General features: G+C 44.7%; 1 protein-coding gene across 11 annotated transcripts in view; it reads left to right on the top strand.

Moving 5' to 3' along the window:
• The window catches only part of SLC4A11 (solute carrier family 4 member 11), a 134293-nt gene that overhangs the window by 46219 nt on the left and 62714 nt on the right, over window positions 1-25360 (top strand). For 5 of the 11 annotated variants that reach the window (XM_021394893.1, XM_021394894.1, XM_021394890.1 and 2 more), the window contains exons 2-3: window positions 10643-10693; window positions 21626-21778. In XM_021394893.1, the coding sequence (XP_021250568.1) occupies window positions 10643-10693; window positions 21626-21778 (204 nt within the window). Of the gene's footprint in view, window positions 1-254; window positions 278-762; window positions 1099-1915; window positions 2123-10005; window positions 10030-10445; window positions 10469-10642; window positions 10694-21274; window positions 21546-21625; window positions 21779-25360 lie in introns of those variants that run through there. The other 6 variants (XM_021394899.1, XM_021394896.1, XM_021394901.1 and 3 more) reach the window with 6 other exon arrangements.

The raw sequence follows: 25360 nt of genomic DNA, 5'->3' as shown, positions 1-25360 counted from the left end.
GACCTGGTGCTGTTCTGGGGAGCTGATTTATTCCTCCTCGTTCTTCTTGGCCAGGGTAAAATCACTCCTTGGGGCTGTAAGCATCCAGCTGGGGGAGACTTGCCTTGCTGTAATGAAAATCTCGCATCGTAAGGGAAGTAAAGCAGTAAGAGTAGAACGGGCTGGAGCATGGGACAGAGGATGTGGCATCTTCACCCCCCCACCCCCCAAAGCCTTTTGGGTGCTGCTTAGCGAAGCGCTGGGCTGTCAGACTGAGCAATAAACCTTCTTGGGTGAGGTGAGCTCTCCTCAGCTCTATTTTCTGCAACTTGCAGTAACGGCGCAGACTTACTGCCCTGTTTCCCATTCCCTTACAAAGGCTCCTTGCCTGCTTCTGAATGCCTGCGTTAACCCTTGCGCCGCTGTTTCCTGTGCTGGGAAAAAGACACTGGAGGCAGCTGTGCCGTCGGAGTGCAGCAGCGATGTCTTTAAGAGATTCACTATATCCACCTCTCGGCAGCAGCTTTTCTCCCCTCTCTTCCTCCTGCATCTTTGCATCCTCTTGTTTTCCCTGCACTTCTCTCATTAGGTACAGCATCTCACTTCGGTTGAGCCTGGCTGCCACAAAGCTTTTTTTTTTTTTTTTAAGGAGGAACATGAGCTTTCTCTGCCCAGCATTCAGCAAAACGTTCTGGCTCCCGAGTACAGGGTTGCTTTAATCTGTTTTTCTGCCTCTCTCCCAGAGGGGAATAGCACCGGATCTGGGGGAAGGGGGGGGGGGGCTGGAGGAGAAAACCTGAATCCTATCGCAGTGTGAAGTTAGCGGCTTGCTGGCATCCCTTGCCCGGCATTGGGTTTGGGTGCTGGGCTGGAGGTGCCCAGCTGGGAGCTAATGGGTCACGCTCTCACTCCACCCATCCGCCGCTCGCCAATTGGAAGTGAGGGAGAAAGATGCTCTGGCTGGATTAATATTGGAGGCACTGTAAAAACACAAGCCACTGCCACCTCGGCCACCTGAGCAAGTGGCGTTGGGGATCGGGTACGCTGGCTCAGAGCAGCCAGGAGAGGAGCAGAGGCTGTTTGGATGGGAACAGCATCTCTATTACAGAAGTAGCGCAGGTAAGTTGTGGTCTGAAGCAACAATACTGGAACACTGCTGATGCCGGGTGATGCGTTTGGACAGGAAATCCAGAAAGGCAGCTCTGCCAGCTCTTGAATTATTTAATTCACTAAAGTAAGGCAGAGCTTGATGTATTTTCAGCGGGCTCTGCTGCTCGGTGATGCTGTCTATTGCTTTGCTGGATGTCTGTGCTGTGTTTAAGGATGGAGGATACCTCCTGAATTCAGTTTACTTTAGCCAGAGTGCTGCCTTCCAGGGGGTTGGGTTCAGTTTCAAGGTATCTTGTGCTCACCTCCCTATGCATGTCTTGCCTGTTCTTTTATTTTTCCTCTCAAATTAATGCTGAAACATCCTCCTAGCCTGCCAGAAAGGCTTTACATACTGATGTTTCACGTGGGGAAAGTGCGGTGCTGAGTGAAAACAAAATGCATGCGTGTGATGTAAAATGCTAGCAAGCATCGTCCCTGATGCTGTAGCCATGGAAGCCATGTAGACGAACCATAAACAATGTCCTACTGATAAACACTCTGACATGTGCTGTCAGTCGGTAATTATTTCACCCCTGGATGAAAGCATTTTTATTTTGGGTTGATGATGGATGGCAAGAACTGATCTCTTGCTGCTGGCTCTCCCCTTGCCCATGTTGTTGTTGTCACTGTTGCTGTTTAGTGGCTCCTGGATATAGAAATGCTATGGTGTGGCTTGTGCCATCCTGCCAAGCCTGTTGGGATGTGAAATCGCCACTTCTGTGGGGAGGGCTGAGGCTGCAGAAGTCAGCTGCCTGCCTTTGCTCTGTCCTTTAGGCTGTTTTTAATACTGGGGGATGTTTTCCTTTTGGTATCTTTCCTGGAACCACAACTGAAAAATCTGAAGATCTTGGTGATCAGTTGGCTGACCACTGCTCTACTTTTCTCTTCATGTTTCCAGTGTTGAACTTGGTTTCAATCTTGTGGCTTCGTGTGAATGAGGGCAAGTCTTCTGATCCATCCAGAAGGTTTCTTTGGGCGGTGGATGTGGGAAGAGGTGAGGGATAAAATTTGACACAAGGCTTGGCCCAGCCATGGCTGTCTCTTGAACAACATTTTTCTTGCTTACTTGCATTACTACAAAGCATCTATTGCCCTATCTGTTCCCAAACATGGTCCTGGTACCCTGGGGCAGTGTGTACTGCTGCTGTTGGAGCACTTCTTCCACTAGAATCCCAAACCTGAGCTGTGCAGCTCCTTGTTTTGACTTTGCAGCTTAATTCTTACAGTATTTAATGCAGTTGAACCATTGCAGGGAGCAGCTCTGTTCCTCAGAATAGCCCCAAGCAGGTGGAATTTCTACCGAGTTGAAAAAGTGTTGGCATGTATTACATAGCAGCACTGATGGCCTCTGGAATACCTTCCTGTGCTAGGGAAGAATTTCAACCAAAACCACAACAATCACCTTTTAAAATCACCTTTTTCAACCCCTATCCAGCCCTGACCAAGATTTGGGGCTGTGGCCGTATCTCTTCTGATGGAGCTATGAGATTTTTTGACAGGGCCTCGCAAGCGAAAAGAGCCATCTGAAAAGCTGTCAGCAAGAGTTAAAGCTTTCTAAATTATTTAAATGTTCAGGAAAAGTCTACTGCAAAGCCTCTGCTGGTTGGTCCTTGGGTCTTTGCCAGCTTGTGGGATCTCTGGAGGTATTTGCTTTCACTCCTCTCCATGTAGTGCTCATGCAAGAAATCCTTACAAGTCTAAATCACTTTTTAGAGGGCCCAACAAAGCCTAGGGGTAAAAATGAATAAATAAAGCTAATGGCCCAAATTGTTCATTTGTCAGCCAAATCCCAGAGTGTCATTGTTCCCCAGCTCCTTGGCTTGCTTTGGTCACCTCTGAGGTGATGGCCAAGAAACCCGTCCAAGGAGGAAAAGCAAAGCAGCTGCACTGCTCTCAATTCCCAGGGTTGTCTCCTCGCCTCTGGGAGGCACCCTTGGATATTAATTGCTTGGGGTGAGCTCAATTGTGATGAGTCAACCTGGGCAGCCTGGTGCCAGCCAGCCTTCTGCATGCGTGTTTTTTGGGGGAGGGGAGTTCTTGCCAGCTGTGACAGTGACAACTATTATTTTTCAATTAGGTGGTTTTATTGTGATAGGTATTCTGGAGGAAGCTGGGGAAAGGGATGAAGGGTGGGGAATTACTCAATGCAGTAAGGAAAATGCTTTGAAAGCAGAGTCGTCTGATCCCTGAGCCTGTGTGTGGGTGGGTGTTTGCCTGGGAGTGAGCAGGTAGGAGGATGCTTCCTGCTCTATTCTTTCAAAGTGATTTTTTTTCTATTTTTACAGCCAGCAACTGTGAAAATGAGTTCTAGGGTTTTGTTTCATGGAGTGACCATGGCATGATTTAAGATCTCCTTGCATCAGAGGAATATTCAGCTTCTTGTGTATAGGCCCCGATTAAATGTTTTAGTGCTTCTTGAACCATGGAGCCATAATGTTGCTTTACATCTGAGCTGGCATCCTAGAGTGGTCATGCTGTGGTGGATACTTCAGCTAGACCCAAGTGACTCCAGTGCACCATGGGTTACCCTAGGAGATGTCAGAGGTTTGATGCTGTGTCTTCCTAAACCCAACAATACTGAGATTTCTCAGGGGGTTTTAGAGTTTAGGTTCAGGTAATCCAGACCTTGGTTTAAAAAAAAATTAGGATTTGGGGGCTTTAGAATCTACCTGGGAAGCAAAGAAGCAGTGCAAATCCAGGAGGGATGCTTCTTTTTGGGATAGGGGTTGGGAATACGTGTGACATCTACACAGGTTTGTTGCAAGAGAAGTACTTAAAAAAAAAAAACACAACACACAACTTTGTTAAATATTTAACAAAGTGCTATTGAGTGGCCATGCCTACGCATAAGGAGAGCGAAGCTGATGTCTTGGCAGATCTGAGTCTCTTAACTGGAGCAGCAATTGGCTGTAGGGTTGGGCTATGTCCTTCTTGTTGCCTGCTCTGGACAGCATTTATCTAACAGCTTACTAAAGCAAAGGGGGTTGGAGTAGATTAAAATCTCCTTGGGTTACGACTGCCTTCTAGATTATCTTCGAGAGTTCACACGTTGATTTGGTGTAGGTGTTTGCACACAGATGATGTACTAAACCCATTTGGTTAAGGTCTTGAAAGAAGACAGCATCTCTTCAAACAATGCTGCAGAAAGCAGCGTTAGGAAGGTTTTTAGGCACAAGTGGTTAGTGCTGTTCAGATGAGTAGAGGACAAGCAGGAGCCCTTTGCCTCCTCTACTTGTCTTGTAAAAGAAGGATTTATACCTCTCAGCTTCCACTCAGGATGAGATGCTGATAGGCTTCTGCACTATGTGGTGCTTGCAGGAGGAACAGAGCTGTAAAACCACAGTGAAAAAGAGGTCTTCATTTGATCTGGACTTTTATCCCTTCAAGGTAAAAAGGTAAATGAGTGTTCATACTGCCCATCTAATGAATGGCAAAGGGTCTTTTTGCTGATATTTACTGATACTGAGTTTTTTTCTATCATGTTTTCCTCCGCTTTTACTGATGCAAAGGAATGCTTTCAGGAGGAGACATCTATGCTTGGGATTGCTGCAGGCAGCAGTGCTTGTGCGCTGTGCTTACCAGCTACTTTCTTAGCCAATTATTAACGAGCATTACTCTTCTGACATTACTCTCCTTGAGTCAGGGTGATCAGTTCTCAAACCCTATCCTGTGTGTTAATCACTGTTGCCCAGAACAGCAGCATATGGGCACACCTCATCTCCAATAAGAGATGAGTGCCCACCAGCATTCTCTAGTTGAAGTGGGAATAGGACAGCTACTTAATTGTGTAGATGGAAATGAGAAGCAGTGACTTCAGGCAAAACCAGCTTTTCACATGCTGCTGTCCATTCATTCTCGCTGACTTGAATGGCTTTAAATAACTTGCAGCAGATGTGTACGCCAGGACACCTTGCTGCTTGGTTCATCCATGAAAATTACCGAATCTTGTTTTCTAGGCATGAGCAATGCTACGCAGGAGGATCCTGCAATATTGATACCCTTTGAACTTGATCAGTGAGTCAGTGTGATCAGACTTGCAGCCTGTTGAGCTTGTTTTCTATTCCTCTGCGGTGATGCAGTTGTTATGAAAGAGGTTTGAAGCTTCCTTCCTCTGGCTGCTGTTGAGCTCTTGCTGCATACAGAGATGTTCAGACTCCCAACTGCAGGCTCCTTTCACTCAGTGCTCCAAATAATTTTTAATTTCTCACCTGTAGGTTTCTCTTGAGATTTTTCTTGTGTTTTTTCTTCTTACACCTCTCTGATTTTTCTGCAGACTTCAGGTGGAGGAGGGAAGTAGTATAATTTAGTGGGCACATGAAACGAATTGTTTCTCTCTTTCCCAAATCACACAGATGATGGTGCAGCTCCCCGATCACCTGTGCAGCTGCAGTCCCTTGTTCTGTGACTTGAAATTTGTGAAGGGGTGGAGAGGATGAAAGAATAATGATTGAGCTTGCAGTTAATGTTAAAATACATGGTTTAGTGAAGTCCTGGATAGAGGAAGCTTTTTCTTCTGTCATATCTCAGTTTTGAATGTCACCATGCACCTGATTAAAGCAGGCCTTGCTCCAGGTCTCGGTATGAGGTAGGGCAAGCAACTGCAAATTACCTCACTGCATGGGAAAGATGTCTCTCATGATAAAGCTGGGGGGAGGGGGGTTCAGACTGGATATTAGGAAACATTTCTTCTCAGAAAGAGTGGTCAGGCATTAGCACAGGCTGCCCAGAGAGTGGTGGAATCACTGTCCTTGGTGGAGTTCAAGAACAGTGGCAATGTGGCACTGAGGGATGGTCAGCGGGGATGGGTTGGGATTGGGCTTGGACTTGGTGATCTTAGAGGTCTTTTCCAACCTTAATGGCTCTCTGATGGTAGTGATAGATGCTTTTAGCACTGACAATCATGTTCATGGAACTCGAAGTGGCTTAAAACCTTGCTTCAAAGCTGAAATGCTGCATGTCTTCTGGAAAGAGCACTTGTTTCCAGACAACCGGGCTATTCAGTGTGGTTTAATATAAGAACTGAGAATTCCTCCAGAGAGAAAGTTGAGGAAAATCTAAAGGCTTTTTAGATGAGCACTTGAGTAAGAAGCTACAAGAAGTCTGTTCAAATGACTTTTCATCAATTCTCTGTAAGGCAGTAGGTGAATGTTTCTATCAGTTGCAAGTGGTAAGAAGTGGGATATAGGTGATCACGAAGGCTGTAGTACCACTTGTGGAAATATCCATGCTACAAACTTGTTTAGAGCTACCTTTTGCTTCAATATAAGGCTTGAGCTGCAGAGAGCTGTTTACTTGGAAGACGCCAGCAGCGGAACATTTTAATTGAGTTATCAAAGTATCCAGAGAATGTGTTTTGATGTGTAATCCACTAATATTGCAAGGCTTAAGAGAGCTTATTACTAACCTTAAAACAAGAGACTTAAAATGGTTTATTAAGAGATCTGAGAAGTATCTCCCGCAGGAATTTAATAATGGGAGATGGCATGGTAGGGTTTTGTCTGTTTTTGTTGTTCAATGCAAATGTAAAAATGGTAAGAATGCAGGAAACCAGGAAGCACGCCCACTTCTTGTCTGATGCTTCCCACCGTGGATCATCTTAGTCTGAAGATAAAGCACCTAAAGCTACATCAAACTCAATGTCCTACCTGTTAGAAGTGCTGTGAACTTCATCTCCCCCCCGGGTGGCTCTGAGTCACTGTGGTGGCTTCAAGTCAAAGGGCAGTGGCTTGCTTTTGAAATCCAAGCTGTATCCCCGAGTCCAGAGGAATAAGCCTTGTTTTCCACTTTGCAGCACTTCAATTATTTTGCCTTTTGAATTCAGTGCTCTTGAGCATTGATGAGAAACTAGTCAGGAGCTTATCTTTGAAGAGGTGACTGTGGTGCCTTGATGCCTGTCCAATGTGGTCATATTTAATAGATATCCTTGTTGGGAATTAGGTGGGATGGCAGTAGAAATGTAGCTGTTGGAGTAAACTAACTCTCTTCAAAACAGCCAAGTTATCAAAAGAGCTATATCCCATGCTTTCTGGCTGATAATTGGCAATGGTGTCTTGTTGTACTTTCAGATAGGGAAAGAAATTGAAGAGCGTGGTTGTCCTTGTAGGTACCTTATCCCCCCCCAGGGTAATGTGTTCCAGCTTTGTCCTTAGAAGACTGACCTTATGTCTTGCTGAATTGTTTTTGCTTGGATTTTAGTTGTTCAAATCTAAACAAAAACTTGGGAGGATAGTAATATGGGTTTGGATCTGATAGAAGTGGTGTAGGGAGAGAACTCCCACCCTGCAGTAACAAAGTGCTGCCCGGATGGTCTGTTCCTCCAGCCTGCAAAGGAGCAGGGGCTGACTTACACTCCATGGAAACAATTCAGCAATTCTAGGCAAACCCTGGGGCATTGTGATGTTGATCTCCAATGTATTTGGAGACTTGTCCCTGTCCAGGCTTTCCTCTGCAAAGCAAATACATTGATTACCGCAGTTTCATAACAGCCTCTTGGTTGAGCTTGTTTAATTTCAAGGAATGGAGTTGAGATGGGGAGAGGAAATGCAGTTTTGTGTGTCAGGACGTGGGTATGTGCCTCACTGAAAAGATAACAGCCTTGCTGTCAGTTCTGCACAGCTCAAACCCATTGCTCCAGTCTTGAGCAAAACATGACTAAGGAGCTGAGACCTCAGAAATTGAATTCCTATAAGCTTTGTGAAATGAGAGGCATATGGAGCTTGCTGATAATGTTTGCCTTTCTGATGGCTACTGAGCATCTACTTAACTACAGTCGAGCTGGCCTCGGTCTATGCATAACTTTTTATGGCATGCTAGTTTGCTTGTGCCAAACGCTTGAAGGGTCAAAGTGGAGAGCTTGGTGTATATGAAGATATTCCTCCTTCTCTCCCCCAAATGTTTCCTTCATTCCATGTGGTTTAAAAAGTTGGGTGTATCTTGCCATCTCTAGATCCTCTGAGATGCGGATAATGTAGTCCTCAATTTGCCTTTCCTACCTCCACTTCTGCAAGTGTCTTGACCTTTATTCTAGTCCCATAGCTTCATGTAAGTGTCTGGACTTGTGTAAACACCCCTATTGCCTTTTGCCTCCTGGGCATGTTCCACACTGTTACTGATGTCAATATGCGTAACCCCTTCCGTGGAGGATGCAGCAACTTCTCAAAAGGCTCTGGCACAACTGTTTTGAAGACTGTACTTGTATTTGTCCCACTGGTGCTGTGGGACAATGTTATGTAGGAAGAAGGCAAATTACTGGGGCAGGACATTGTAGGGTGAACGCCCAACTTTTTTTTTCCAAAATGTGCTATTGCATCTTTAATTACAAGGTTAAGACCTCTGTTTTATGACTCACCTGAACAAACAGCACCTCAAAATAATTGCCTGAGCATGTTGCATAGAGGACTATCGCTCATTTGTGACTCAGAGGAATGAGTTCCATCTAATGAAATGGCACTGACTGCAGTAATCCCAAACTGTGCACTATTCACTCTTCTGAATCCAAGAAGCAACCTGATCAGAGACTCCTGTAAAGGGGCTGTGTCAACCCAGGCAATGCTACAGTTGAAGTTGTTTCTCATGAAGAAGGTGTTTGAATCTGAAACCCAGTTCGTTGAGTGTTATCTGACCCATAGAAATGGGTGTGTTCAGCTAAAGGAAAAGCAAGCTGTGTCTCATTCTGCCTGGTGATGGATGAACATATTGCTTCAGGCTCCCTCAGAAGCCATAATAGACGTGAGAAATTGATATACTATCCCAGGGGGAACACTGGCCTCTGTTCCTTGGATAATCCATCTGCCTAGGCATACTTTGTTTGTTTCTTTGAAATACGTAAATGCAATCATTATACAATAAGAGACTCTTTAAAAAAAAAAAACTTTCCTTTGATCATTAGCATGCTAATCAGCCTGGATGGATCTTCTCCTTCCCTTCCAGGTGGAGGGAAACAATTGACTCATGTAATGGGTGCCCCTTGGCCACGGTCCGTTTGTTCCTCTAGCCCATTGTTCTGGGATGAACTTGGAACACTGTGTTTCTCTCTTGAACCAGACACTTGAATTGCCCTTGGATTTGTGTGTTACGCTAAATGACCATCAGGGTGTCCCTCCAGGAACTGTGCAGCTCATGCTGTCTGTTCTGAACCATCTGAGCCACGCTGAGCTGTAACAAGTGGTAGGGCTGGATGGAAGATGCTGTCGTCAATGGTGTGACTTGGGTTGGTCTGCTGCACAAAGGCTCCCAGTGGACCAGGATGAATTATATTGCCTGAAAATGTGACAATAAAGGGAAAGAGGAAAAAAATCACATGCATGTAACCTGTAAGCCAAGAGTTATGGGATAGAAAGAGGGTCTTTGGGAAATATAGTCTCATACCTCACACGAAAAGCAGGAAACCTAATCTGTAGAACAATAAAGCAGGCAAAACCTCTTTCCTTGTTGGCCCAAATTCATCTCGGGCTTGCGTAGGTAATGTTTGATTAGCCTAATGAAGTGGGGAAAGATGGAGCAAATCTATTCCTCTTTCTGATTGCATTTTGGCTGGGAAGCTATATACAAAGAGGCAGCATCTAGGAGTTGCTTTGCGAGGGACTGCTCAGTTGACTCATAAGGCTTGAAACAAAGAGCTTTGTTAACTTGCTATAAAACAGGGCATGCACCTGTAGAGAAAAGCTGATATTTCCAGCTGACAGTCTGAATTGTCAAAACGTTGCTAACAACCAGACTAGACTGTGATACCAGACTTGGATCACACCCAAAAGCAGGTGCTCCTGTGCTGTTGAAACATCTCTGGGCTTGCTAGGCACCCAATTTACTGACAGTAATTGCAGAACTAACTTGGTAACAAGCAAAACGTGTTCCAAAATGAATTGCCAGGATTTGGTCCTGCTGCTGCTATCTATGCTCTTGGTCAGTGTCATCTCCCATTTGTGGTTTCCTTGCAAGACCCCTATAGTGCAGATGTTGGTGGCTGCAAAGGAAGGTCACAGAGTTCTGGTGCCTGTCTTTGAGTACCAAGGACTGTTCTGGGGATGTCCTAATGATTAGGAGCAGTGGAATAAGATGTGAATTCTTCTCAGCTGAATTTGTTGCTACGCTAAACTGGTTCTCTTTATCCATGTGTAAGATACAGGCTGGACTTCATTATGCCTTGTGCTTTTTAAAAAGGAGCCTCCTGGGTCCTTAGCATCTATTATTTCTGCATGCATGTGCTCAGATTCAATAGGTCACTCTGATACTGTCAGGCTTGTCCTGATCTCCAGTCTTGCTATCATGTGGTTCTGGACTGGGATATTTGAGACTGCCTAACTGTTTTCATGCAGTAATTGCAACTGCAGGAGTTATTCTGGTAAATGCTGAAGTCAATAAGCAAAAGGTTAAAGTTGCCATATTCAGGAAAATCTCTGCCTATGGTATTTAGGAGCTGTAATTCGGGCTTACAGTGAACATAGCAGTAAGGAGAAGATGTCCAGCATCACAATGATTCATGTGTTTCCTTTTTTTTTTCCCCCCCTCTTTTTAGAATCTCCACCAGCAGCGATGTCAAGAAATGGATACTTCTTTGAAGAGAGTGGTAAGTATTATTTGACTGACTTATGTGCTGTATCACTTTATTGGAAGGAGAGCAAAGAACTTGCAATGGGTGATAGAAAATTCATGTAGCTTAAGCAGCATACAAATGTAGGCTTTCATGGCAGTTCTATAATCTAGTACTGGAAGCAGACTCTGCATCTTTGTATCCTGTGTGTCCTGTAGATGTTTTAGATACTCACATTAGTAAATAATCGCCTTCATGTTGTCAGCACTGACTATTCTGGGTGGCTCTTTGTTTTCCCAGTTCTTTTACTTTTAGGATGACTTCCTGTATTGCAGTCTGGCAAGTGTATTTATTTCACTCTTTTTGGAGTGGAGATCAAGCATAAGTGTCAGATCCCTTTGGAGACATTCTGCCAGGAGCATCAAACAAACATGAGTGTTTTGGTAGATGCATGTTTCAGTTCAGAATGCTCTCAAGGATTTTTCTTTGGGATGAGATTAAGTTGAGGCATTTGTAAGCAAGTATCATTTGCCTTAGCAAAGGTGACTGAGCTCTGAAAGACATTATAGTGATGAAGGGCAGAAATTGCATACGAATGATCTTGAAGTGCAGAGAAGTTCCAACTTCTCTTCTGGTTTTGGAGGAATACTGTTAAGAAGAGATTGCTTTGAGATACCAACCCCAAACCAGTCCCAGTGTGGGATGTGCTCTCTGAAGGCATGAGATTTCTTGCTCTTAGAAATAGTGCTCAAATCATTTAGGATTTCCAAGTGGAGAAAGCCAAAGGACAGAAATCTCTTGTTACTGAGGCCTGTAGATGCTTACAGCTGTCAGAAGCCTCATCTTTCTCATCCCAGGGACAAGGTTAACATCTGGCAAGGGGAAGCAGAATATGTGCCAGATAGAGCTATGCAGCTGCAGTAGATCCAGCATTACTGTTGACAGCACTTTCTCTGGGCTCACTCACCTTCTCTGAAAGGGCTATATGGAGCCGATCTCTAGGAGTGAAAGGATGAAACTGGGAGCAGTACTGTCAGCTTTATTCCTTTCTGCTAGCTGGATGAAGTAAAAGAAGGGCAGAAACCATTGCTTTTGACCTCCAGAAAGAATTTAGTGTTTGGTGATCAGTCACCTTCTACTTCCTAGTTTTAACTGAGGGCTTGTGTTTCTGCATGGAATAGATAGAGAACACATCCCATAGGTTGTAGAAAGGTGTCCATATTCATAGAATTACTAAGGCTGGTAAAGACCTCTAAGATCTCCAACCCCAGCCCATACCCACCATGCCTACTGACCACATCCCTCAGTGCCACATCCCCACTGTTCTTGTGCACCTCCAGGGACAGTGACCACACTGCTCCCTGGGCAGCCTGTGCCAGTGCCTGACAGCTCTTTTGGAGATGAAATGTTTCCTGATATCCAACCTGAACCTGGTGCAACTTGAGGCTGTTACCTTTTGTCCTAAAATCATCATAGCAAGGCAGTATTTTGGCTCTCTGTATAGAAGTTTCACATGGATTCTTGAGGAATTACCAAGAAACTTAATTGGGGCTAAAGAAAATCACGGAGAAAGGAGTTACCCTTCTACATAGCCTAGTTTCAAAAGTGCTTGTTTTGAAACTGTCATCATTAAGCTGCTTCTTGGCACCACTTGTTTAGATCAGCCTCTTTTGGCATTGAGACCAAGAGATGCTCTTGCCCCACCTTGAAAGTTTCAAAGAACAAAAAGCTTAAGCTTTTTTTAAAGCAAAAAACCCCCAAACCACAAAAAATACCCCCCCCAAAAGCAAAAACCAAGTCAACTCTTCCTTTGGTTTACTTAGCACTCCTTTTTTTTCTTCTCCTTGGTTGAGAAACATCTCTTGATACTTTCTCTTTGTACAGCTGATCTTTCTTATCTCCTCACAAGATCTCCCATATACGTACTTTTTTGTATTTTTGGTAGTGAGGATGTTTTTGTTCCAGGGCAAATGTTAGGCACTGTTCAAAGACTGTCTTGCCAGCAAATGTTTCTTACTCTTGTGTTCTAAGTAACAACTGCACCAATGTTAAGACATAATAGCTGAAATTTCAATTTTAGCTGAAGTTGTTGTAGCAAGAGTAATTGCTGCTGTGGCATCAACACAGTGCTTTGTAATGCTCCCTTGGATGAGAACTTAGTGTGGTATTTAATAATTTGCAGCTCTCTTTATTTAGACAGTGAGGAGCTGAGGAAAGCCCAGGAAGGAATTTCCATTGAATAGATGCTAATATATGGCTATTCTGAAAGCTCAGATGGGTTTTTATGGTTTCTTAGTATGTGCTAATATGTTTAAATTCTTTGGTTAAAGAAAAAAAATCTGGAAAGATGATCAAAGAAGCCCAATTAAGGCATGTAGTTTAAGTACAAGTTTATGGCATCCTTCAGTTCTTCACTACTGCTGGAAGAACCAAATGGAAAGCTGCTCTGTAGTGGCAACATGAAGAGGAGAAATGAGGAAATAATTTTATATCTGCCCAGTTAGAAGCTTCTGATGGTGGAGAGCATGGTGTGACAGCAGGTATGGTGGTGGTTGCTGGCCACATTCTGCTTTTGATTCATGTGTTCCATCAGATTTAGTTCTGACAACAACGTCTTGCTGAAAATCTCTTCTGTACTTGTGCTCTTGTCTGAATCGAGCTTCTCTCACACAAAAGAACAAAAAATCTGGCATGGTGTGGTAATGTGTTGATGCAGGCTGTGCATTTAAGTCACTTGACTCTTCAGGTTGTTTTCTCAAATGAGTTTTCTTGGCAAATTTAAGTAACTAATGAGATGATTGTCGACCCAATCCAAACTTAAAGATAATTGGAGTCTTGATGAAATTCAGCTCAGCAATCAGTTTTCAGAATAACTTGTCAAACCCTGTACTGTCTTGTTTCTTGGCCATCAACCTCCTGTGCCCTGGTAATGAGGGAATGGGGAGGACAAGTTCGCTGCAAGTGGATTAGCTCTAAAGGCATCAGTATTAACTGCAAGCAATTAAGTTCTGCAAATGTGAGATGAGCTTTATAATTGACACAGAACTTTCTCTGATAAGATATGAAACCGAAGGTTTTCTAGTGCAAAATCCCAGGGAAGGAGTCCCAGTGTAGTGTTGAGAATATCTGAATTGCTGTATTGTTTTAAAGCTGGCTCAACAGCCATTGCAGCATAAATTTTGTCTTCTAGAGCAAATCCCTCACCGTTTGGTCTCGTCTGACTTATTAATTGGCTTTGCTGGCAGAATAAATTGCAGTTGTGCTGGAGGGCCCCAGTCTGGCTTGGGATGTTCGGATATATTTTATCTACTTGTTTTTCAGCTTGTAGTTCAGTATGTGTAGTGCATTTGTGTATTTTTAAGATTTGTCTTTGTTTTGGAATTGTTTGCCTGACTAGGAGATTAATCTAAATGTCTTCAAAACAAATCCTTCTGCATTGGGTTTCCCTGATGAGATGCTCAGTTTAAGGGCAGGAGATGTGCTACTGCTACCTATGGAGGGGAGATTGAGAGGATCTCTTGCAGATTTTTTTCTAATAACCGTCTATCAGGAGGCATAGAATAAAACAAACATTCCTGTTTTCTGTGGGTCCTGATACAGAACTGAAATTCCATGTGCTGCTGTGTTTTCTGAAAAAAAAAAAAAAAACACAAAACAAAATGAAGCCCCACTGAATTACTTGGATTATTCACAACATTTCCTAGAAATCTGGCTGCAAAATACAATACTGGAATTAATTCAAAAGTGCCTGGGTGTTTTCTGTAGCAGATCTGTTCTTTCAGTTCTGTTATGAATTATTACTGAAGAGGCAGGGGAAAGTTTATAGTTCCATCTGGCTCTTCATGACAAAAGACAGATTTGAAATAGGGCTGAAAGTGGGGAACTGAGAAATTATGGCTGTCTAGTAGTAGAGGTGTTTATTACTTGGAGGATGCAGGGTCTTGTGTAGTGACTCATGGGCTAGATAACCTACCTTGTTAATTTTACCTGAGGAAATTGGGGTTTCATCTGTGGTCTTGAAGCACTCCGAAAGCTGAGGTAATGGGCTCCCATCTCCATAGCATGTGGCCATTACTACAAAAGACCACAAACCTGTATCTGTTGGATCCTAATAGTTTCTCTACAGCCAAGAAACATCATCAGCGGTCCCCCAGCTCTTCTGTCTCCCAGTCTCTACCTGTAGAGGGAATGGAGTTGGAAGACACACTCTCTAAGTTCCATGTAAATGATCAGTCAGCGTGACCATCCACTTGCACTATGTGCAAGCTGATAAAGATGACCTAGTGTTCATTCAAATGCTTTGAAATGTTTTGAATGTATTCCCTAGTGGGGCATCTCTAGTTTAGTAGGACACTGAGTTAATTTCACATTTACCCAGTTTGGTCAGGCTCAAGAACCATGTCTTCTCCATTAAAAAAAAAAAAACACAACACAGAAAAACCTCCTTGAGCACAGATACTATAGCTCTTCTCCAAGCGGTGTATATGGAGAAAATGACTTTCTCCTCCCAAATCCATGCTGGGAGGCATTGGGAAGCAACATGGGCATGGTGGGGATGGGATGGGGGTGGACTTGGGGTCTGAAAGGTCTTTTCCAACCTTAATGATTCTGTGATACCTGTGCTAACAGAAAGTGTTCAGTGTAATAAAAGAGATCTCCTTACACAAGCATAGGAGTCAGATCTGGGCTCTTCTTGCCAATTTGTTGTCAGCAAGCCTTAAGCAGTCCAACATCGTGGCCTATGGACAGCTCCTGAGCACTGGGCTGGCAGAACCTCTCCACGTGGCTGCCTGCCACAGGGTGGGTAAACCTCTCTGGGTTGAAAATAGTGAGCTTTGCCAGGGGATCTCTCAACTGTGAACCAAAGGAAAAGCTTAACATTCTAGCAGGCATCCAGCTGTATGCAGAACTGCTTTATTTAATCAGTGTGGTTTAAAATTTTAATTTTGGAGCGAGCCTTGCATAATGTGACTTGATAGCAGTCTTTGGAGAGTGGTGTTCTATGGCTACAGCACTGAATTTTCTTGTCTGACATAAAACAATTTGTTAGGAGGAAGGAATTTTTTCATCGCTGCTTTTTCAGACTCATGAATTACCAAAACAGAACAAAAAGCACAGAAAACCAACCACACAACCAAAATGCCTTTGAAGATTGACCTCAGCAGGAAGATGTAAAATCTAGGAAAACATTCACCTGAAAACCTGCTCTTATATCTGTACAACTGCTCTTCTGTATCATGACTTTTCGCCAAGTAATTACGCTGATTCAGCTGTGCATATCCCTGTTCATAGCAGGGCAATTGGACTAGGTGACCTTTAAAGGTCCCTTCCAACTCTAAGGATTCTATGATTCTAAATCAGCATGATGTGTGGCCAGAAGCTTGCCCTGGTTAGCATTTTTGTGTTTGTGTGCAGGATGCTATTTAAATTTTTGTTTCTGGAGTACTGTGCAGGCTGGAGAACCGGTAATGTTTGTGCAAAGAGCTTCTAGCCATGTCCTGTGTACCTTGATTACTTTATCCCTGCTAATGTTAACCAAGTTTAAGGTTATGTGCCCTCTGGAGGCAACACGAGCCCACATTTCTCTGCAGTGTGGAAAGGTCATTATGGAGGTGGAGGCTCCATTATTCAGTTTACTTTTGCACTTAAAAGAGGGGAATTTGGGTGTTTTCGCAGATGCGATGAATCTATAAGCCTGCAGTGCTCAGGAAACAAACCCAACCCTCTGATAATGTGCAGCTCAGGCTGATTGCTTTAGGCTAATTAAAGCCTCATGCCTTTCTTGAAAATTAATGCCTATTGTTGGTTAAAGCAAGCTGAAAATCCCCGGGACTGGAAAAATCAGATGAAGCTGACTTGTTTGAAATATCTGCATCAGAACTAGTTTGCAGGTAGATATGGGTAATGCCCATATCCCAGCTGATTTCTTTTTGAGCAGCCTGGTCTAGTGGGAGGTGTCCCTGCCCTATAGCAGGGGGTTGGAACTGGATGCTCTTAAAGGTCCCTTCCAACCCAAACCTTTCTATGATTCTATGTCCCCTAACTTTTAAAAACTGTAGGACATATATTATTACTGTTCCTGTTAATCTTGCCATAATTAATCTCATAATTTTTCTGAGCTTTCTTTTGCGAAAGTGGATACGTTTCTAGAATCTTCCAGAACAAGAACCTGCAAACTCATGTGCTTGAAGGACATGGCTTAGTCCGCGTGGTGGTGATGGGTTGGTGGTTGGACTTGGTGACCTTAGTGGTCTTTCCCAACCTTAATGATTCTATGAATCTTAACTGTGTCAGAGTAGTTTGTTTGGCTTATATGAAGTTCATGGCTTGAAATGCAAAGAGTGAGGCCAACCATTTGATTTCAGTTCTGAATGGATTAGGATTAGTGACAAAAACATCCAGAGCAGTGAAGCTAGAAGGAAAGCCTTTGCATTTCCCAGGGTAAAACATCTGGCTGAATCTGACAGGAGCGCAGTGCATACTGTTATTGATATTCTGGTGGGGTGACCAATGCTGCTTTGGAAAAATGACTGTCCTGTAACTTGCTACCATCTGTGCCTAGAAGTTTCATTAAAAATCATCTGTTTTCCTAAATGTGATGAGCTGATCTTGTTGAATTGCCAATTGTATGAGCTCAAAAAATCTCTCAATGCAACTTAGCTTTATGGCTTTAAGAGAATTTTATGTGAGGAGACAACTACCATTTCAGAAAAAGAGCAGGGAGCTGGGATTTGGATTTGGATGAAGGAATTGGCATTGCTGTGCAAAGCAGGTGCTGTAAGTGGGAATGCTTCTTTTGTTTTTCCAGACTTCTACCCTTGGAAGTTGAGGGTGAGATCGCTGTTTCCAAGTATTAAGTACTTATTAATACTCTTAATAGCAAGTATTAAGAGCTTTATTTATAGTGTTAATTATGTGGTCCTTCAAAAACAAAGCCTGCAATTTTGGCAGAGATTTGCCAGAAGTTGGTAACTACTGATAAGCTTTGACCCTAGTCGTCTTATTTTGCTCTGCTAATCCGGCTAAGTGGATGCTGCTGCTTCTCAGTTATGCAACAACTTCTGCCAAAACATCATCATCAGTATCTCTTCCTAAACTTAGAACTCCTCCTGTGTCGCACACTTGTGCCCCAAGTGCAATGTCTGGGTGACATCAAAAGGAGAAATGTCCAGTCTCACCACAGAAGCTCTTCCTTTACACAGGAAAGCAAAGTATCTAAACTGCAGTGTAGTGGGTAGATGAATTTGCACTCCTAACCTCATGCTGACAGATGTTGGTTAATACCATGATTGGTTGTGTGCTTCCTCAGACCAAAGGGTTATGCCATGGCTGTGTCTGGCTTGAAAGTCACAGCTTGGGATGTGGGATGATATCATTAGGAAAATAGCTGCCTTTTTTTTTCCATGAAGGTTTCTTGATTAAGACTGCGTCTTTGGAGTCTGCAGCCCTTTCTAGGGAAGGTATACAGGGTTGAAGTTGTACTTCCCGATAACTATTCCTGAGAGCTACTGCCACCTCCAATGACTGCAGCTCAATTCATTGCTCTCCCAGTCAGAGCCCAGGGCTCTCACAAACCAGCTCAGAAGAAAATCATAAAAAAAGCTGTGGGGTAATCGTGTCTGTGTTGGGATGGTTGATAGCAGCAGGACTGGAGTAGCTCTGACAAAACTGAAGGGAGTAAAGAGAGAGACTGGGATGGATATTGAGGTGGAAGAAGTCAGGTTTGAGCCAGGCAAGGTTTACAGGGAGTAAGATGATGATTTAGAGGAGAACAGTGAGCAAAAACTGCATTTTTCTTCCCAGAACCTGCATAAAATGGGGTAGTGGCTTATTTTCCCATTGCAGGTAATAGGCTGAGGCACAGAAGGACTTAAGGTCAAGGCTGGTTCTGGCTGTCTGCAGTTAGGAGATTTTGTTCCTGCAAGATGGTGCCCGTTCTTGACCACTTTCTTGTTTCACTTTTCTGTTTCTGTCCCTCAGATGAGTCCTGAAGGGCTGAGGGGAATTTTCTTGACCATAGGTTGTTCTTCAAGGTTCAGGTGGGCTCTGCCGATTGATCTTCCCAGCCAACCTGACCTTGATTCTCATCTCTGGGCTCAGACTTTGCAAAATCTTTGGTGTGGTGCTTCCAGACTCTTATTTCAGGCTGAAGTGGCACTTCCTGTGCTCAGAGGTCTGATGCATTGACCCTGTCACATAGGGTGATGCAAAGCGATCCTTGGGGCGATGGGAGAAAGCAGCTGCTAGGACTGGAGGTAACTCTTGCGCTGTGCTCAGAGCGAAGGTGCATCTGCCACCCACACACCTCGAGGTGGCCCTGCGCTTGACAGGCATGAGCTGCTCTCATTTTCATATTTGACATATTTAATAAGTTGCTGGATTCAAAACAGGAGTGGGTTTAGTGATAAAGCAGACACCTGTCTGGGAGCGCAGTTCCTGTGCAGCCCAGGTTTGGGATTATTTGCAAGCAGTGTGTTTTGTCCGTCCCTTGCCCAAGGGACATGTGGCTCGACTGCCTTTTGTTTTGCTCTTTCCTCCCCTAAGGAGGGAGGAACTGAGGATGCTTCCCTTGCCAGAGTCCTCACTGACCTCTGCCCAACCCTGGGATCTTACTCCACCCTTACCCTTCTTTCAGCTCCTGCACCATTTCTCTCCCATTTCCAGCCTTCTCTGCTTTCAGGGCTTGGAAAGCAAACGTACAAGCTTTCCTGCCTTGGTTCTTACCTGAGCTTCAATTGCACTGGGATAGGTTGAGGGGGAAAAGTCAACTACATGCTCAAATCCTACCTTGTGTACTTTCTGTCTGACTCACTCAGCAGGAAGGATGGAGATGTGAGACCTGTTTTGACATCTTCCCTGGGACTACCATTGTAGATGTGGTCGAGGTGGAGAAGCTAGAACCGTGGATTTTGGCTTGCCTCAGACTGACTTTACTTTTAGTTGTTCCCTTTGTAGGGCTGCCTGAGCTCTCCTGGCATCAGGATGGTGTTAACACCAGTAATGAATGCTTTGCATTGGTGAGGAGAGGTTATGCTGACCATGTATTTTGGAAGAGCCAAACCCCAGGTCTGGCACATTGCTTGGGACTGAAATATTTGCACAGGAGTTCATAGCATTGGCACCATGTCTGTCCTTCAAGGGTAAGGGCTGTCCCTTGGTCCTGGCACATCTGCCAGCCCTATTTCATGCCTCCTGGTGGCTGTGATGCTATGATATCTGTGTTTAAGTATCTTGTGCTCTCATCATCCCCCTTTTTTCTGGCTGTCTTGGGCAACAGGGATGCAAAAAGCTGCCTAAGCTCCATCAGCAGCAGAAGACAGCACTTGGTGCACAATGCTAGCTGCCTGATGGGCTGAACGGAGACAGCAGAAGCTTGGATACTTCTTAAAGCCTTCAGAGCAGTTCAGATGGATCAGTTCAGGTTTCCTCCAGTCATTGAGGCAGAGGTGGTGAGGGAAGGTAGAGTTTTTTTTTTGACATCCCACACCTTGGATAGGCAAATTAGAAGCTGCCTGAAAGCTTGAGCCCCTTATACCCTCCAAGTCCTCTCTGGGAGATGCTGAGCACTCGGGAGGAGCGTGCCAGCGTGCAGCTTGCAGCAGGAAGGGCTGCAGCCCCTGTCCTGCCTTGCAGAGTTCCTGTTTGTGGCTTCCCTTGCTCACAGCTTGTTTTTTTTTGCAGTGCTGAGCTGTTGGCTCGAGATCCCTGTGAGACTGCATGCACTGCTTTTAGCTGCTTCTCTTGGCGCTGCTGCATTCGTATTTGCTTTTAAAAAGCCATCAATATTTCAGTTTCTATTCAATCTTCTGCCTTGAAGCTCACCCTCTTCATTCTGCAATAGTGCCCAAGGCAAGCTAATGAAATAGATCCCTCTTGCTTCAAATTAGGCACCAAAGATTTGTCAGGAGATGGGTAGAAGCTGCTGAATAATCCTGGCAATGTGTAAAAAATAAAAAAAATAAAAAAAAAAACATTGACATTCTATAATGCTCCTAATTCTTCTAATTAAACATAACACATGTGAAGCAGCTGCTGGAGGACTCTTGTGTGCTCAAGAAAACATCGCAGCGAACCAGCTTTGCTGCTGAATGCAACTAGGTTAAACTCTAATTAAAATGTTGCAAAAGGGTGAGGAGTTGTCCTCTGTAATTAAGAAACTTGTCTATCTTCCTCTGTGCTGTCCCCTCCTGTGACCTGCTGCTCGGCTCTGTGGGGAGCTCTGAGTGAGTCTGTCTGTCCATCTGCATCTCCTTGGAAACCACTGTTTTTCCTCCTCAGTTTGAAACTGCTGGATTGCCAGCACAGCGACTGCCCTACCATGTGTTGAGTGGGTGAACACCTTGGGTTAGGGCTGTGGCACAGCTGAAAAATATGAACAGCTGGGGTCTGCAGGCCAAGTTTTCATCCGGATTTTTGGTCTGAGGGAGCTGTTGCCCGTTGCTTGCTGCTGATTTAGTGAAGGCCTGGGTTGCTGCAGGCAGGGCCTTAACTTTTCCACATCCTTGTGAAGGAGACACAGCTGCTCAGTGGTGCACCTGGAGATGCGCTGTGTGTCAGTTCCACCAACAGGGTCCTAAAATCTGAAACCATCCTCCTCCAGGCTCTGGTGCGGAGCTCCAGGGAGGTTCGGTTGGTGCCGTTAGGCCGTTAGTGCCACTGCTCGGTGCCAGTGCTCCCACCCTCTTGCACCCAATGCAGGCCACAAGCATGTGGCCGGACTGTGGAGCGGCCGTGTTGGACACAGGCCCTGCTGCTTGCTCTGGGGATCTGTGCGGGAGCCCGTTATCTCTTTCCTGTGACAGCTGCCCCATGAGGACGCGGAGAAGGCCCTTGCGAGGCCGTGGGGCCACAAAGGCTGCACACCTTCAGCCCTTGTCAGCGGTGATGGGTTCGTATGTGTGCCCCTGTGGCTGTGGGCCCAGCACAGCTCCCGGTGTGGCTGTAACCGTGTGCCCATCTCGTTGGCAGGGTACCTCAAGTGCGACACGGACGATGGCTGCGAGGCCAAGGAGGAGACGGGGGGAGAGGAGCTCTTCGACGCCGTGAACTCCTCCATCGTTTCAGGGGACAGCATCCGGTTTTTCGTCAACGTCAACCTGGAGGTGCCGCCCAATGCCACTGGTGAGTGATGGAGCTTGAGGGGACAGAGTAGTTCTTCTCCCTCCTGTGAGCGTTTTAGTTTTCAGCTGCGAGTTCTTTTGTGCAACTTTAGGAAAACCCACTAAAAATGGACTGCTGAGCTGGTCTCAAGCTGTCTGCATGATTCTTCTCTTCCGTTTTCCCCAAAATATGAAGCACTTATCCAGTGCAGCTACCTGGGCTGTACAGCACAACGTTGCGAAGAATTGGGCTTGGTGACTTTGCAACCATCTCTGCAAAATTAAGATCTTGCTTTTTAAAAACAAAAAAAAATGCGTCCCAAAGCCTGGGGCGGGCCTGGAGGGATGCGGTTCTGAGTTTGGAGCCTGGGGCTTTCCAGCAGCAAAAGCAGTATCAGGCTGGTCAGTGATGGAGAGGTGCTTTCTAGTGAGAAATTAATTTTTTTTGGTGCATGAACTGTCTCTAAATAACTTCAGTGTCCTTCTGGCACTTCCAAAACAGGGGTATCGAAGTTTGTTTTGTTTTACATTAACTTAAAATGCGAGGGGTGAGTCCAGGTCAGTCTCTGCTCTCCAGCAGCTGCAGGTTTAAAAAAAAAAAAAAAGCAAGTTTGCAGTGGAGCTTTTGGTGTTGCACATGTCTCCTGGGTTTAACTGTGCTGGCTGCAGTCAATCCCCACACCTGCTGCATTGAAGCATGTAGTGAAAACAAGGGGAAAACCACCTGTTAGACACCTCGGATAGAGGCCAGGTCCCTGCAGTATAAAGCAGGTGATCCTCTCTTGCAAACATAGCTTTGCATCAGCAAATATAATGGATGTTCCTATTTGCCTTGCCTTGTTGATCATGTGAATTCAGGACTGCAGCCATGAATTGTTTTGTTGTGATAAGTGTGTTGAGTGAGGCTGGTCCCTGCCCTTGGCTCCTAGGGAAGGCGCAAGCCATAGGACAACATAGTGTTGGTGAGGCTTGGTTGCTTTTGGCCACAGAAAGGAGAAATTGGCTGGTTGATCAGTAGAAACAAAAAACATCAATTGTGGTGGGCATTGTGTTGTATCTAAATGATTCTCAATACGCCCGCAATGTGTAGAAAAAAACTGTCATGTGCCAGGCTCTATTTATAAAGCGACCTGCTCCTAGGCCCAAGTGCCAAATTCCCCTAAATCTTTTCCAACAACATTTGTGCCTGCTACAGGACAGCTTTGTGCAGGGGAGAAGGGTCTGTGGGATGGTGTTTCCTGGCACTGGTGCCAAACGGACAGTGCAGCACTACCCTGGAACTTCTACCCTCTGTGCTTTTGCCCCATCACATGATTTTTTTCTTTTAAACTCTGCAATGCATGTGCTAAATAAACGGTAAAGGAGATAAGGTAACAAACCTGGCTTTTATAGTAGATGCTGAGGAAAAAGGACTCTCTAGAAGCTGGGTTTCATCGTGGCAGCTGGAGGCGGCCTGGGGCCTGCCTGTGTGGTTACTGTTTTGGAGATTAAACACAAGGGCTCTGGATTCTACTTGGTCTCACAGTATCAGGGAGTCCTCGAGGTTTGCTCCATTATTTTTTTTTGGATTATGAGCAAATCCTGATCTACAGAGTGCAGTTGCTGGAAGTGGTGATGCAGAAAACATGTGGTGTGGCGCAGACCTCTGCCTGAGTACACCGTTCTGCTTTCTGAAGCCGAGCAGTGACTTTACCTTAAGGATAATATCTAGCAATTTTCAAGCCTGCAATTTTACAAATGCCATCTTAATTGAAAGACTTAAGGTGAACCACTGTGCTGTAATGAGTCTGGACTTCATGCCTTAGGGTGTGTTGTTTGGGGATAAGGAATGCATGTGCTGTGGATTCTTCTGCATGTGAAGAAGTTTGACTTTCCTTGTGTGTCCTCCTGGGTTTTCTGTAAATGTTTTCCCTTCCATTCAAAATAGGACAAAAAAAAAAGTTGCATATTGTCCTCAAGCGGTGATATTTGTGGTGGAATTAGTTGTATCCTTTTTCTTCAGCTGTTTGGGATGCTTAAAGGAAAAAATGGACTTCTGATGTGCTGGAGTCTCCTTTCTGAACACAAGGGTGGAGATTTTAAAACCAGGCTTTAAGAAGGAAAGTTGGTTTTGGTGGAGCATCTTCCAGAGTTTGATTTTTATACGTATCAAATCAGTCTCTGGATATAGGAGGCATAGCTGACTTCTCAGGTGGTTGAAAGCAGCAGAAGAGCTTCTGGGGCTCGCCTTGGCTTGTGGAAGCAGCCTGAACTGCTGTGGGCAGGATTGCAGGGGGAAGGGGAACAATTCTTCTTTGCAATCCAAGTTTTTTCCAGAAATGAAGTTTAATTATGCCACAACCAAGGTATTTCTGCGTGTAATGCTCCTTGCTTAACTCGGTAAGGGAGGGGTGTGGTTCAGAAATTCCCTTGTATTGCTGCTGCTCTCTGGTTATTTTGTTTTGTATCTGCGATTTGAGTCCCTAACTCAGCATTGTGAAGCTGTGCTTTTACAGTGCTTATTTCTAGCTCTGGGGAGTGAAGGGGGGAAAAAAACATGTGGTTTTCTCACAGCTCATTTCCAACTCCAGAATGAGATCATGCAGCGAGATTGATGTTCTTTAAACACAGTGGAAAAGTGAATATGGGAATGACGTCCTTTCATCTTCAACTTGTTTTCTTACATTCTTCAGGCCAGGTGAATGAAGCCTTTAAGTCTAAAGGCCTCTTTCATAGAATCATTCAGATTGGGAAAGACCTCCAAGATCATCAAGTCCAACTGTCAACCCATCCCCACAGTGTCCCCAAGAGCCACATCTCTGTAGTCCCTGAACACCTCCAGAGATGGTGACTCCACCACTTCCCCGGGCAGCCTGTGCCAGTGCCTGACCAATCTAAGAATTTCTTCCTATTTGTGCCAAGGAGCTTGGTATTGCCCTTTTGTGCCATGCAGACCACTGAAGGCCGTCTGCAGAGAGATCTCAAGTGCTGTTTGTGTTGGTTTGGTCCCTAGTGTTTGATGCACACCCTGCTTAAAACATAGTTGCTTAATTTCTGGCAGGAAAACTTCTAAGGGGACTCAAAAGTATCTGTGAGCCTCTGCATGCCTCTTCTGGTCATTGCAGTTTGCTCTCTTGGCTGAATGTGGCATCCAAATTCTCTTCTGTTGGAGACTCTATGGCAAGCTGCAAGGTTTCCACCTACCTTAGCATAGCATTGATCCAACAATCCAAAAATGCCCTCTGCAGAGGGGATGAGTTGGTACCCCGGGGCTGGGTGCTGGCAGGTAATGTTAAATTGAATTGCAGACATGGTGACAGCTCTGCCATCATCCTCTTGAGCTGTTAATCTTGGTATGATGGATGTACAACTTGATGCAAGCGTAATTGGATGCACTTCACTGTAATTTTGTTTTTAAAAAGACCTCTGCGTGGGATTAAGCATTGAGCCAACAAAATGTAGCACGGCCCATAAAACCCTGACAATTAACCATTGTCATGAAGTGTTGGGCTGCTTGCACAGATGTGTCTAATACAGGATAACCTGAAGAAGTCTAGGGCTTAAGATATTGCCTGTCTCATTTTTTAGTTAATACTGGCTGTTGCTGCATTGAATGTTGAGCCTA

This window comes from Numida meleagris, chromosome 4 (genome assembly GCF_002078875.1).
Source record: "Numida meleagris isolate 19003 breed g44 Domestic line chromosome 4, NumMel1.0, whole genome shotgun sequence".
NCBI classification, from domain to species: Eukaryota; Metazoa; Chordata; class Aves; order Galliformes; family Numididae; genus Numida; species Numida meleagris.
Note: the sequence above shows the minus strand (reverse complement) of the source record. Positions and strands in the feature narration are given on the sequence as shown.